This window comes from Schistocerca serialis, chromosome 1 (genome assembly GCF_023864345.2).
Source record: "Schistocerca serialis cubense isolate TAMUIC-IGC-003099 chromosome 1, iqSchSeri2.2, whole genome shotgun sequence".
Classification (NCBI taxonomy): Eukaryota; Metazoa; Arthropoda; class Insecta; order Orthoptera; family Acrididae; genus Schistocerca; species Schistocerca serialis.
In genome coordinates this window covers 80438162-80452583 of record NC_064638.1, presented here as the reverse complement: position 1 = coordinate 80452583, position 14422 = coordinate 80438162, and the positions used below count along the sequence as shown (strand labels likewise).

Genomic DNA, 14422 nt, shown 5'->3' with positions numbered 1-14422 from the left:
TGCTTGGATCCGTGTCATGGAAAGATGAGGGGATGGAGGCAATACTATGATGGATATGCATACTTAGTCACCAAGGTCGCAAACAAGTTGAGACTTGATGAGCACGTTCATACATGTACATATCTTTCTTGGCCTTATTACAGAGATAAGGGCTGTATATGTGTTGTTACACACTAGTACTTAAAAGAATTCAGCATAGTAACTTCAGGTCACATATTTATGCACAGCATCCACTATAGTTTTCAGTTGCAATTATATGCATTTCCTGCAGAGTGCAGCAAAGTCTAAACTTTTCAATACAGTACCAGAAGATGGTGTACGAGTCTCTTATTCCCCAACGTCGACACCGCCCTATTCTATCTCGAGAGGGATGCCTAGCTGGACTGATCGACAGATCTCCATCCCGTGTGACTGCTGTAAAATGACGCATCTTATTTTGTTGTCTCTGCCGTGCCACACCTCTTTCATTACTGCTTTCTTCCACAAGTATCGTGGTTTGACATACTCCTGAAGAAGAACGACTTCTTCAACACTTGTTTTTCTTCTTGAAGGCTATCACCTCACCTCGTGGTAGCTTCTTAGCAGTAGGAGGTCCTATTTTTCCACCTATGCCAATTGTCCTCATTGCTCTTTTGTGTTAGTCGAAAATTCTTGGTAAGATCCTTCCTAGTTGTTGGTTCTGGACCACATGGAATAGTTACCAGTTTGCCATCATTTAGGAGGTGAGCTAGTGTCAGTGCTGTATAACTCTCTTCTCGAGCAACGGGTCTTGAGTTTATTGCGGCTTCTCTTCCTGTCCAAATGGTGTTCAGGATGTCTTCATCCACCTGAGAGCGGCCAAGCACCTTTCTCAAGCAACGCTTGATGGAGCGCTTCATGTGTTCCCACTAGCCTCCCCAGCAAGCCATCTGCGGTGTTATATACTTACATGGGATTCCATAGTGGGGGCAATAGCACTGCATGTCACTGTGTTGGACAGTTCTGAAGATCTCAGACAATTCTGTGATGGCTGCATGGAAGTGTTGTAGCATTGTCTGCGGAAACAGTGAGTCGAAAGCTTCAATGTTCTGCAAAGCATTACATGACCATAAGAAATCTGTTGGTCGACATATCAGTGAGAAGTTCAATATGAATAGCACGTGCTGTGGCACATGTGAGTAAGACCATGTACAGCTTCATGATTTTGTATCTCATTTTAACGCATAATACCACATCAAAATCAATCTGTCACTGCAAACGGTCTTCCAAGTTGAATTCGTCTAGTGGTTGTAGACCATTTCTTCGTATCGACTACTGTGCATTATTTGCAGGGAAAACAAGGGCGAAGAACCCTCCGAACAGAATGTCATCCTTGAAAAATCCAAAATTCATCTCGAAGTTCTCCTAGCACAACGTGTACATTGAGAAGAGGCGGCTTTATATGCATGTGTTTGATGAGAATCTCTGTGAAATGATGACACCCGCTTAGTATAACTGTTCTGCCTTACATAACGCAGAGAGTTTAGCAGTGAATAGCTCTTCTTAAACTCTTAACTCCTCAACTAATATAAAACAAGAACAATATTGACAATGGTTTCTTTCGTTCCAAAGAGAGGAAAAAGGTTGCATTGCTCGTTTCACTGCATATTGATGGACAAAAGAACAGAAACCACAACAGCTCAAAATATGTGTTCTACGGTCTTCTAGACCTTACTGGAATTAATGCTCAGATAATATTTGCAAGCAACGAAGAGACCAGTATGGAACTGCTCCAATTTTTGAGGCCTCTTGCCACGGACGTGATGAACCATCATCGGAAAGCAAGTTCCGATGTGACCTGTAATCATTCCAGAGAACTTCGGTCAGCAGTAAATCGGTAGGTCGGCCGGAGTGGCCTTGCGGTTCTAGGCGCTACAGTCTGGATCCGAGCGACCACTACGGTCGCAGGTTCGAATCCTGCCTCGGGCATGGATGTATGTGATGTCCTTAGGTTAGATAGGTTTAATTAGTTCTAAGTTCTAGGCGACTGATGACATCAGAAGTTAAGTCGCATAGTGCTCAGAGCCATTTGAACCATTTGAGTAAATCGGTACGTCAGTCTGTAGTTACGAGAATCAGGGGCGATACATCCAAAATATCGGCGTCGTTGCGACATTTGCCCTCGTTCAATGGACAGAAAAACAGGGTTACTGTACAAAACATAGTTGTCCTTGGAACGTGTTTGTTCCTTTACGTGAGACATGCGTTTCTGAAACAGAAAAGTAGTGACTAAACGCCTGAACTCTGTTATGCTGTTTTAATTTTTCAGATGCATTTAACTTCCTACCATAATATTCTTACGTCTAGCTATATGTATCTTTTATTCAAGTACAAAAATTAAAGTAATTTTAACTTTAAGGCTATAAGGAATGAGTTTTTCGATGAAAAAATCGATTTTTGGGTAAATGCATTTTCGAAAAATTTAGAATCTCCCGTTTAATACCATGTATAAAATATTTGGATGACGTGAATAGAACTATTTTAAATAATTTTTTAAAATAATTTCGACACATGATGTTCCGCACCTTGTATATGAGACGCGAAATATACCTGATATAGACAGCCTTGCCAGAGATATAATTGAGCACAAGAGAGTTAGCTTTTCTGTTGGCTACACTGCTAGACAGTTGACAATAGATTCTGCACCATTTGTATTGTTTCCTTTGTGAGTACATCCATGTCATTGTTGTGAAAGTCGTATGTGGAGAAGTCATTGAGTTTTCTTTCCTTCAACATGCCAAGACCTAGTCTGAAGGTATTTAGAAAGCGCGTACATTGGCGCAAGAAAGTAAAGTGTACTAAAAATTCGTCTGATTCATCTTCATCAGTATCTGATGTCCCAGTAGCGACTAACCTCAACACTGGTAGTGATACATTGAGTGATGCTGCTGCCACTACACCGGAAAGTGCTTCAAGAAGAAAACTAGCTGGAATTGAAGAAGAATACAAGAAACTAAATGCTGGGACTACAAAATATGAGGTAATTAACGTCTCTTTATTATCAGACGTTTTGGAGAACAATGTGTTCTGCAAACAATATGGAAAATGTGGTGTTTCATTGAAAACAAATTTACATGTAGGACTTGCTTGTGAGTTAGAGTTGATGTGCAGTTAATTCAAACACAGTGTTACTTTCTTCAATTCCTCACATGTTACTGCAGATACAGGTAAACTATACGATATAAACATTAGACTGGTTTATGGATTACGGTGTATAGGAAAGGGCAGGGCTGCAGGTACCTTGTTGTGTGGTGTGATGAACCTCCCTCCTCCACCTTCAAAATTTAACAAACACATAATTGCAATAGGCTATGTTGTAGAAGATGTGGCACAGGAAAACATGAAAGATGCTGTTGAACAAGCTGTTTTTGAAAATAGTAATAACAGAGACTTGTCCATAGCTTTTGATGGAAGCTGGCAGAAGAGAGGCCACACATCTCTGAATGGTGTAGTAACAGATACACGTGTGGACACTGGTGGGGTAGTTGATGTGGCGATACTTTTCCAAGCATTGCAGATGCAAGGAGAAAATGAAAACTAAACATGAAGAGGAGTGCATGGCAAATTCCTATGGGTCAAGTGGTGGTATGGAAGTTGCTAGTGTAAGAAGTATTTATCAACGCTCAGTAAAATGGTACAACATTAGATACATAAATTATCTTGGAGATGGTGTCTGAAAGGCTTTCAAAGAAATTGAGGAACTGAGACACTATGGTAACGATGTGAAAATTTCCAAACTGGTGTGTGTTGGCCATGTTCAGAAAAGCGTGAGATCAAGACTTCGACGGCTCAAGGCTAGCATGAAAGGCAAGAAATTGAGCAATGGAAAAACTTTAGATAGGAAAAATAGACTGACAGATGCTAAAATAGATCATATTCAGAAGTGCTATGGTCTAGCAATAAGACAGAATACAGCAGATGCAGAATTAAGGAGAAGAGCAGTCTGGGCTCTGTTTTTTCATACAGCTTCAAACAATGAGAATCCCCAACATGGGCTATGTCCAAAAGGAGACGATAGTTGGTGCAAGTACAACAGAGGCAAGGTAACTAAGAAACAATACAATCACCCTCATCACCTGCCACCTGCCATAATGGATGAAATAAAACCAATATTCCGAGACCTCGCAGATATTAGTCTACTAAAGAAATGTCTTCATGGCCGGACTCAAAATCCAAATGAGTGTGTGAACCATGTGATATTGAATAGACTACCTAAAACTGTGTTTGTGGGTATAAACACACTTCACTTTGGCGTTTATGATGCTGTTTCATCATTCAATCAGGGCAATATAACAAAGTACAAAGTTCTGCAGAAGTTGGGGCACTGTGTGGGACTACGAACTGCTGCAGCTATGCTTTGTTTGGACAAGGAACGGCTCAGGTCTTCAGATAATGCCATAAAAGTATATTCAAAGATGGCTAGACAGCATAGCAGAGCCATCAAGACGAAGCTGTTGGACGATTCTGATGATACAAGCTATGGAGCCGGCCTGTACTGAAGTAAAAACTTTGAAGCTGATTTCCCGTAACTTTAGTTTTTTTGTGTATAAGGTACATTTTCTCAGGGCCTACTTATAGTAGAAAGATGAAATTTTCTGTAGTTGTTCCTTAAGACCTTCTAATATGTCTGAATTAAAAGATATGTGAAATTATTTTGTATAAATGGATGTAAATTTTAAAATACTTGTTAAAATGTATGACTTGTTTAACATTTTCAAAAAATAAAATATCTGAAAAACTATACATTATTTTTTCAAAATTAATAATTCAGCATAAAAGCAGAACATATTTCTGCGTTCTGTGAAAAAATCAAGAGTATCGTCCAAATAACAAATGAGAAAATGTTCCTAACTTTCAGCTCAATTTAACATTGTAAGCATAGGGCGTTCCGTATACCCTTAAAGTATAAGGGCAGAAATATTGATTTCAAAGTATATGCGTGTGTTTTTTTCAGTCATATCTTAAAAATTAATAGTTTTTGTGTAGTTAAATAAAATTGTAGAGGAAATACAGGATGTATTCGAAATTTGACAGTTTTTACAGGAAATAAAAAGAAACATTTTTCTGTGCGACAAAAACGTCTCAGATGCACGTTTCCCCGTTAGGAGTCCATGAAGGCCTTGATGCTGATAATAATGGCGTGTGACGAGGGCCTCCCGTCGGGTAGACCCCTCGCCTGGTGCAAGTCTTTCGATTTGACGCCATTTCGGCGACTTGCGCGTCGATGGGGATGAAATAATGATGATTAGAAAAACACAACCACCCGTCCCTGAGCGGAGAATATTTCCGACCCAGCCGGGAATCGAACCTGGGCCCTTAGGATTGACAGTCTATCGCGCTGACCACTCAGCTACCGGGGGCAGACTTGATGCTAATTATGTGCAGAGACGGTGTTCACAACCTGCCGTATGATGAATATTGTTTTAGATATACTGGGTAAATCTTCGTCCATTTAAATTAACGCATCCATGTCATCTAAGTGCTAATGATCGTCTAAAACGCAGATGTTTCACGAATGATCACCGCAGCTTCAGCCAAACGGGCAACCAGGTCATGTGGAGTGTCTATCGGTGTCTCGTACCGCAAACGCTTTATCTCCCACACCAAAAGAAATCCATAGGAGTGAGACTGGCAGAACGTGATGGTCACGGTAATGACCCATACCGAAACCCCGTCTTGCTGGAATAATCGTTGACTGACTTCTAGCGGGACAATTCTCCAATACTTCCGATAATGCTCCACGGAAAAATATAATGTAATTTCCTCCAGTAGTGTGTCAGGCAGAAGATACGGCCCAGTAAGACAGTACGAGCAATACAGTTGTGGTAAATACACTCCTGGAAATGGAAAAAAGAACACATTGACACCGGTGTGTCAGACCCATCATACTTGCTCCGGACACTGCGAGAGGGCTGTACAAGCAATGATCACACGCACGGCACAGCGGACACACCAGGAACCGCGGTGTTGGCCGTCGAATGGCGCTAGCTGCGCAGCATTTGTGCACCGCCGCCGTCAGTGTCAGCCAGTTTGCCGTGGCATACGGAGCTCCATCGCAGTCTTTAACACTGGTAGCATGCCGCGACAGCGTGGACGTGAACCGTATGTGCAGTTGACGGACTTTGAGCGAGGGCGTATAGTGGGCATGCGGGAGGCCGGGTGGACGTACCGCCGAATTGCTCAACACGTGGGGCGTGAGGTCTCCACAGTACATCGATGTTGTCGCCAGTGGTCGGCGGAAGGTGCACGTGCCCGTCGACCTGGGACCGGACCGCAGCGACGCACGGATGCACGCCAAGACCGTAGGATCCTACGCAGTGCCGTAGGGGACCGCACCGCCACTTCCCAGCAAATTAGGGACACTGTTGCTCCTGGGGTATCGGCGAGGACCATTCTCAACCGTCTCCATGAAGCTGGGCTACGGTCCCGCACACCGTTAGGCCGTCTTCCGCTCACGCCCCAACATCGTGCAGCCCGCCTCCAGTGGTGTCGCGACAGGCGTGAATGGAGGGACGAATGGAGACGTGTCGTCTTCAGCGATGAGAGTCGCTTCTGCCTTGGTGCCAATGAAGGTCGTATGCGTGTTTGGCGCCGTGCAGGTGAGCGCCACAATCAGGACTGCATACGACCGAGGCACACAGGACCAACACCCGGCATCATGGTGTGGGGAGCGATCTCCTACACTGGCCGTACACCACTGGTGATCGTCGAGGGGACACTGAATAGTGCACGGTACATCCAAACCATCATCGAACCCATCGTTCTACCATTCCTAGACCGGCAAGGGAACTTGCTGTTCCAACAGGACAATGCATGTCCGCATGTATCCCGTGCCACCCAACGTGCTCTAGAAGGTGTAAGTCAACTACCCTGGCCAGCAAGATCTCCGGATCTGTCCCCCATTGAGCATGTTTGGGACTGGATGAAGCGTCGTCTCACGCGGTCTGCACGTCCAGCACGAACGCTGGTCCAACTGAGGCGCCAGGTGGAAATGGCATGGCAAGCCGTTCCACAGGACTACATCCAGCATCTCTACGATCGTCTCCATGGGAGAATAGCAGCCTGCATTGCTGCGAAAGGTGGATATACACTGTACTAGTGCCGACATTGTGCATGCTCTGTTGCCTGTGGTTCTGTCAGTGTGATCATGTGATGTATCTGGCCCCAGGAATGTGTCAATAAAGTTTCCCCTTCCTGGGACAATGAATTCACGGTGTTCTTATTTCAATTTCCAGGAGTGTATCTGTTGATGATGGAACACATGAGATGTGTTAGGATTTTACAACTTCCTGGCATGGCTGTAGAATATGCCCTTCCTTTCCTTCACTTCCCTTGTGAACACAGCGATGACAGTAAAGGTTCAAATGGCTCTGAGAACTATGGGACTTAACATCTGCGGTCATCAGTCCCTTAGAACTTAGAACTACTTAAACCTAACTAACCTAAGGAGATCACACACATCCATGCCCGAGGCAGGATTCGAACCTGCGACCGTAGCGGTCGCGCAGTTCCAGACTGAAGCGCCTGGAACCACACGGCCACACCGGCCGGCGACAGTAAAGAGAACACACGTTTGGAAGTCAGGGATGTTTGCAGTTTGGTGTAGTTACCAATGGCAGGATTCCACTCGCTGGGAAAGGTCATCAGTTGAGGTATTACACCCTCTGATACTTGAGTGGATGCCTGTCCGTCCTGTGCAGGACGCTCCACACACTGGTGTTGAAAGTATTTTTTTCTTGATTACCGTGTGTTGATGCTGAGGTTGTCTTCAGTTTGTTGTAACACAGCTTCCTCAAGCCAAACAGTTCGGAAAATCTTGAAGGATACCTAGGGGGTGCACTTGTGACATTTATGTCTCATAACAAAAGTTTTTCTTTGTATCTCTTGCAATAACTTCACAGATTTGTATACATAGTTATTTTACACCCAGTATATCGAGGTTAAGATGGGGTAATTACTCTGTGGTCGCTTACTATCAGTAAATATTTTGGGTGTCAGAAACACCACCAAAGTAATGGGGTCACTATTCTTCTCGTGAATAAAACGTATTAAGACATAGCAATGCGCACACAATGACGCACTTGCTGCTGGGCTTAGCCCAACAATTTTGCAGACAGTGTTGTGTTTAGCTATTTTCGATTACATAGGAACACTGCTACGCGTAATTTTACTACCCCAATAGTAGGGATATGCAACGAAGGAAACTTGAGGAAGACCATAAAGGAAGCTGGTTCGGTGCAGACGACAGCCTTTTTTTGTGTACACCTCTGTTTCGCAGTACTCCACAGAGCTCAGTAATAATGGCAGACGGCCCACAACACTTTTCAACAGAGAGGGTAGTATCCTTCTTGGCACAGACCACCTGTAATGTGCGTTGAAAACTTGTGGGGGATACTCTATCCCGTGATATGTGTCTATTTTCTGTATATCTTGTGGTTTTCGCACGGGCTTGTTCTGAAATCCTAGAGGAACTTGATTGGATACACTGCTTGCTCGCTATGCATTCGAGAGTTGGTCGTGGTGTGGGCTGTCGGTAGCGGCGTGTGCCGGCAGCTGCGCAACCCGGACTCGGGCGAGCTGCGCGCGACGCTGCGCGGGCCGCTGGAGCACGCGCCGCCCGTCATGTGCGCGCGCTTTCACCCCATCCACACGGACAACTTCTACGCGGGCGGCGCCTGCGGGAACGTCTTCCAGTGCTCCGCCAAGGGCAGCCTGCGACGCTTCGCCAGCGGTGAGTCCCGTCCGCGCGCCCGCTTCCTGAAGCTACCACATCGCAAATCTTAAATTCAGCTTGTTCTATTACGAAGACTGTCCAATGAGTAATGCAATTAATTTTTTCCCGACGATTTCGGTTGAAAAAACGCGGTATTTATTGTGGGACATTGTGGAATATTCCCGCTGCAGCCGCTATAGTTTTATGAATTTTGGAACACGTATTATGTTCGAGTATAATGACTTTTCTGGAGACTAGAAATCTACTCTGTAGGAATCAGCATGGGTTTCGAAACAGACGATCGTGTGAAACCCAGCTCGCGCTATTCGTCCACGAGACTCAGAGGGCCATAGACGCGGGTTCCCAGGTAGATGCCGTGTTTCTTGACTTCCGCAAGGCGTTCGATACAGTTCCCCACAGTCGTTTAATGAACAAAGTAAGAGCATATGGACTATCAGACCAATTGTGTGATTGGATTGAAGAGTTCCTAGACAACAGAACGTAGCGTGTCATTTTCAATGGAGAGAAGTCTTCCGAAGTAAGAGTGAATTCAGGCGTGCCGCAGGGGACTGTCGTAGGACCGTTGCTATTCACAATATACATAAATGACCTTGTGGATAACATCGGAAGTTCACTGAGGCTTTTTCCGGATGATGCTGTAGTATATCGAGAGGTTGTGACAATTGAAAATTGTACTGAAATGCTGGAGGATCTACAACGAATTCACGCATGGTGCAGTGAATGGCAATTGAATCTCAATGTAGACAAGTGTAATGTGCTGCGAATACATAGAAAGAAAGATCCCTTATCATTTAGCTACAATATAGCAGGTCAGCAACTGGAAGCAGTTAATTCCATAAATTATCTGGGAGTACGCATTAGGAGTGATTTAAAATGGAATGGTCATATAAAGTTGATCGTCGGTAAAGCAGACGCCAGACTGAGATTCATTGGAAGAATCCTAAGGAAATGCAATCCGAAAACAAAGGAAGTAGGTTACAGTACGCTTGTTCGCCGACTGCTTGAATACTGCTCAGCAGTGTGGGATCCGTACCAGATAGGGTTGATAGAAGAGATAGAGAAGGTCCAACGGAGAGCAGCGTGCTCCGTTACAGGATCATTTAGTAATCGCGAAAACGTCACGGAGATGATAGATAAACAGCAGTGGAAGACACTGCAGGAGAGACGCTCAGTAGCTCGGTAGGGCTTTTGTTGAAGTTTCGAGAATATACCTTCACCGAGCAGTCAAGCAGTATATTGCTCCCTCCTACGTATATCTCGCGAAGAGACCATAAGGATAAAATCAGAGAGATTAGATCCCACACAGAGGCATACCGACAATCCTTCTTTCCACGAACAATACGAGACTGGAATAGAAGGGAGAACCGATAGAGGTACTGAAGCTACCCTCCGCCACACACCGTCACGTGGCTTGCGGAGTATGGATGTAGATGTAGATGTAGAATGAGTAATGCAAGTCATTTTTTCCGCACGATTTCGGTTGAAAAAATGCGGGATTTGTTGTGGGGTATTATGGAACATTCCTGCTGCAGCCACTATAGTTTTATGAAATTCTGATTGGTGGCGGCGCAACACGTATCCTTCAAAATGGCGTCTGTAAGGGAGATGCGCTCTAGGCATAGAGCTGTCGTTGAGTTTCTTTTGGCGGAAAACCAGAACATCGCAAATATTCATAAGCGCTTGAAAAATGTCTACGGACACCTGGCAGTGAACAAAAGCACCGTGAGTCGTTGGGCAAGGCGTCTGTCATCAGCATAACAAAGCCAAGCAAACCTGCCGGATCTCGCTCATGACGGCAGGCCGCACACAGCTGGTACTCCTGCATCGCAGACTGAGAGCACGGCCGCCCTTACCTTGACATGACAGCAGAGAGACGTTCGTTGATAGTTTTGCGCCCAACTACAGGACTCTACACAGGAATGGCATCCGCTACGGTCTGCCTATCGGGAGGTGAATATACTAACCGGTGTTGTAGCCAGTTCAGATCCCACCTTCCCAAGCCTGGACGTGGAATGATTCTAAGACATGCACTAGGTGGAGCACCTACTAAAGGAGCCTAAGATAAATCCCCTGAGAATGCGCAGGGGTAAACAGTATAGCACTGACACAAAAATATTCATATAACTGTTTGGTCTTCAAGCTAATCAAAAGGCACCTGGAGATAATATATAAGGGGCGTTCAATCAGTAATCCAACTTTTTTTTCTCGGCGAATTTCGGTTGACAAAATGCAGAATTCGTCGTGAGACATTTTCCACTTTAGCCCCTATAGTTTAGTGAAGTTCCAACAGGTGGGACATGCTGCACTTAGCCTTCAAAATGGCCTCTGTAAGGGAGGTGCATTCGAAAGAGAGAGTTGTCATTGAGATACTTTTGGCAGAAAACCAGAGTCATAGACGCTTGAGGAATATCTACGGAGGCCTGGCAGTGAATAAAACCACGGTGAATCATAGGGTCAGGCATCTGTCATTATTCCAACAAAGTCACACAATCCGCATGCCAGCCGGTCACACACAACTGTGACTCCTGCAGTGTTGGAATGTGTGGACACACTCATTCGATGTGGTGGACGTGGATGGATTGCAATCAAATGTCACTCTGCATGACTGGACGTCTGTGTACTGACGCACTCGCCTATCAGTTGGGGTCCTCAAACGTGTCTGCTGTGTCCCTCGCCGTCAGAGAGAACCATAAAGAGGAATGGTTGACCATCTGTGCGGAACTGCTTGCGCGTTACGAGGCTGATTGGGACAGTTATTTGCCGAACATCGTCACAGGCGATGAAACATGGGTTCATGACTTCGACCCGGAAATCCATGGAGTGGCCCCACATCTCCTCCAAAGAAAAACTCAAACCTGTACCCTTAGGCGCTAGAGTCACGGCGACGATCTTATGAGTCACAATAGGTGATTCTGATTGTTGTCTTCCGTAATAGTGCAACGATCAACTCTGAGTCGTAATGTGCAACCCTCAGGCAATTGAAGAAATTCCACAAAAATGCAAACGAACTTCTTCTTCATGGCAACGCAAGCCTAAGTCAGCGCACCCAATAGGAGCTCTCACAACACTTCATTGGACTGTTCTTTTCATCCACCGTACATCCTGTATGTCGCACCTTCTGATTTTGATCTGTCAGGCCCAATGCAGGATGAGTTCCACGAGAAACAGTAGACGGATGACGAGAAGGTTGTTGGATGTGAGGTTATGCAAAACAAGTGTACATAGGACAAACATTCAGAAACTTCAAAACCAGATATTCAGAACATCTCAGAGTTTTAAAAAGCAACATCCCCATAGTATATTTTCTGACCACCCTGTAGTCCACAATCATCTCCCAAACAGAATAGAAACAGACTTAAGAATACTAAAACCCAGCCACAGTCTATACAGCAAACTGACCATTCAGGAAAACCTCCACATACAGAAGGCAATAGCAGAAGGAAAACAGTTCTTTAACGAATACACTACACTCTGCAAGGGCACATTATTTAGCACATTAAAGGAACTTTACAAATAAAAACAGCACAAACGGATAAAGTCTACACACACACACACACACACACACACACACACACACACACATTCACTAAAATCTGCAAAGATGCACCATTTACACAAAAGGAATACCATATAAAAGACAACACACACAGCTAAGAAGCGCACAGAAAACACACGCACGCGCACACACGGACGTATGCACTCACGCACACACACACGCTCACACACAAAGATAAAATGCAAACAAAATTCAAATTTGGCGCTGAACTCTCTGGTGAACAAATGAACCCCGACTGGGCTGGGACACACAACAAACCACAATCACACTGTGTTTTGATGAAGTGAAAATTGTTTTACTATGTTATTTGTGGAAAATACTTGTTATACTTACACGTGCATCACAACACCTCAGCATGATGCCGAGAAGGCAAGTGCTTGTCACACGAAAACGTAAGTAAAAACGAATATAGGCGCGAAAACATCGCGACAAACTAAATTACATTCTAGAAGATAGGTTAACTCCCAACAGAAAACTTTCTCATGAACATCGTCTGGTTGCAGATGACAAGATGCCTGTATTAATCAACACAAAAGTGATACAGAAAATTCATGCACACCAAATGTAAGGTATTTACAAAAAGAAACGGTCTATTGTTTGAACTAAAGATGCACATAATTTTAAAATCATTTAACAAAAATGTTCACATTACAGAATAAATAAAAACGAAAACCCACTGATGATGGCATAGTGGTGCCGAAACACGTTTGGGTACTGAGAAAAGACGGTGTTTTGCATAACTGGCGGACCTCACATCCAACAATTTTAACTGCAAACACGGCCAACACAAGTATCTGCAAATAAAAATGATGAAGATGAGAAGGTTATTGCTGCAGCATTACATTGGCTCCGACGTCGACCAGTGGAGTGGTACGATGCGGGCATTCAGGCCCTCCCAGTAAGGTGGAGTAAGGCAGTCGCATTGAATGGAGATTATGTTAAAAAATAGGGTTGTGTAGCCAAAAGAGTGGGGCATAATACGGTATATTGGAATCCTGAATGGAACCAATTGCTATAGGAAAATAAGTGTTGCATTACTTACTGAAAGCCCCTTGTACTTCATGGGGCCCAAAAGGCACTAGATGACGGAACTCAGATTGACGGCGTGCTTCTACATTTGCACAAAGTCTGCGACACAGTTCCGTACCGTCACCCAGTAAACAAAATGCACCGCCCGATGGAAAGAATCCGGACGGCCCTAGATGCCAGGAGAGGCAGACGCGACTGTATAAAACAAAGCGGCGAGTATTGTGTTGTCAGGAGAGAAACAGTAACAGCGGAATGAGTCTGTCAGGAGAGCTCTTTCACTCCGACCGTAGACAAGTCGCTGGATGTCACTTGAGTAACGAGTCGACCAACGTCATTTCGACCTTTCTAAAGCTGCAAAAGTCGATTGTTGGTGACGTGACTGTGGAATGGAAATGCAAAGGAGCAACTGCAGCTAAACCAAGTCTGGGCAGAGCTCATGTGCTGACAGATACGGGCTGTCGTCCATTGTGGAGGGTGGTAGTAAAAAACTGCACAAAATAAGCTGAAGGAAATCACTCGTGAGCTGCAGAGTGCCACCAGTAGTCTATGTAGCTCAATGACTGTGTGTAAGAATTTAATAATAACAGCGTACAATGGTCGAGCTGCTCCGCATAAGCCACAAATTTCTGTAATAGGTGCTAAGCGATACTTGAGGCGATGTAAAGATGGACGCCACTGGATGGTGTCTGACTGAAAACGAATGACTGGGAGTGACCAATCACTCTTTACTCTGAGGCAAGATAGGAAGCGCTCGGGTGAGGTGAATGCCTGGAGAATGTTATGTGCCGTCATGGGCAGTGCGAACAGCGAAACAGGGAGGAGATGGGGTTACGATTCGGGGGAGTTTTTGCGGTTAGAGTCTGGTCCTTTCTTTCCGTTTAGCAAAAAGCTAAATGCGGCAGTCTGTGAACACTTTTTACAGCATTGGGGTACTCCATACAGTAGAGGAAGATTTCAGAGCCTACAACCATTTCTATCAGCACGACAATATCCCGTCATGAAACAGCATCTGTGACACAGTGGTTCCTGAACAGAAACAGTCATGAAAGGGGCTGGCCTGCACAGAGTCCCAAACTGAACGCAAT

General features: G+C 44.7%; 1 protein-coding gene across 1 annotated transcript in view; it reads left to right on the top strand.

The window, feature by feature from the left end:
• Positions 1-8640: 8640 nt before the first annotated feature.
• LOC126475532 (uncharacterized) overlaps positions 8641-14422 on the top strand; it is a 76609-nt gene continuing 70827 nt past the window's right edge. Inside the window, exon 1 of the mRNA XM_050103512.1 lies at positions 8641-8749. Coding sequence (XP_049959469.1) covers positions 8641-8749 — 109 coding nt within the window. The remainder of the gene's footprint in view (positions 8750-14422) is intronic.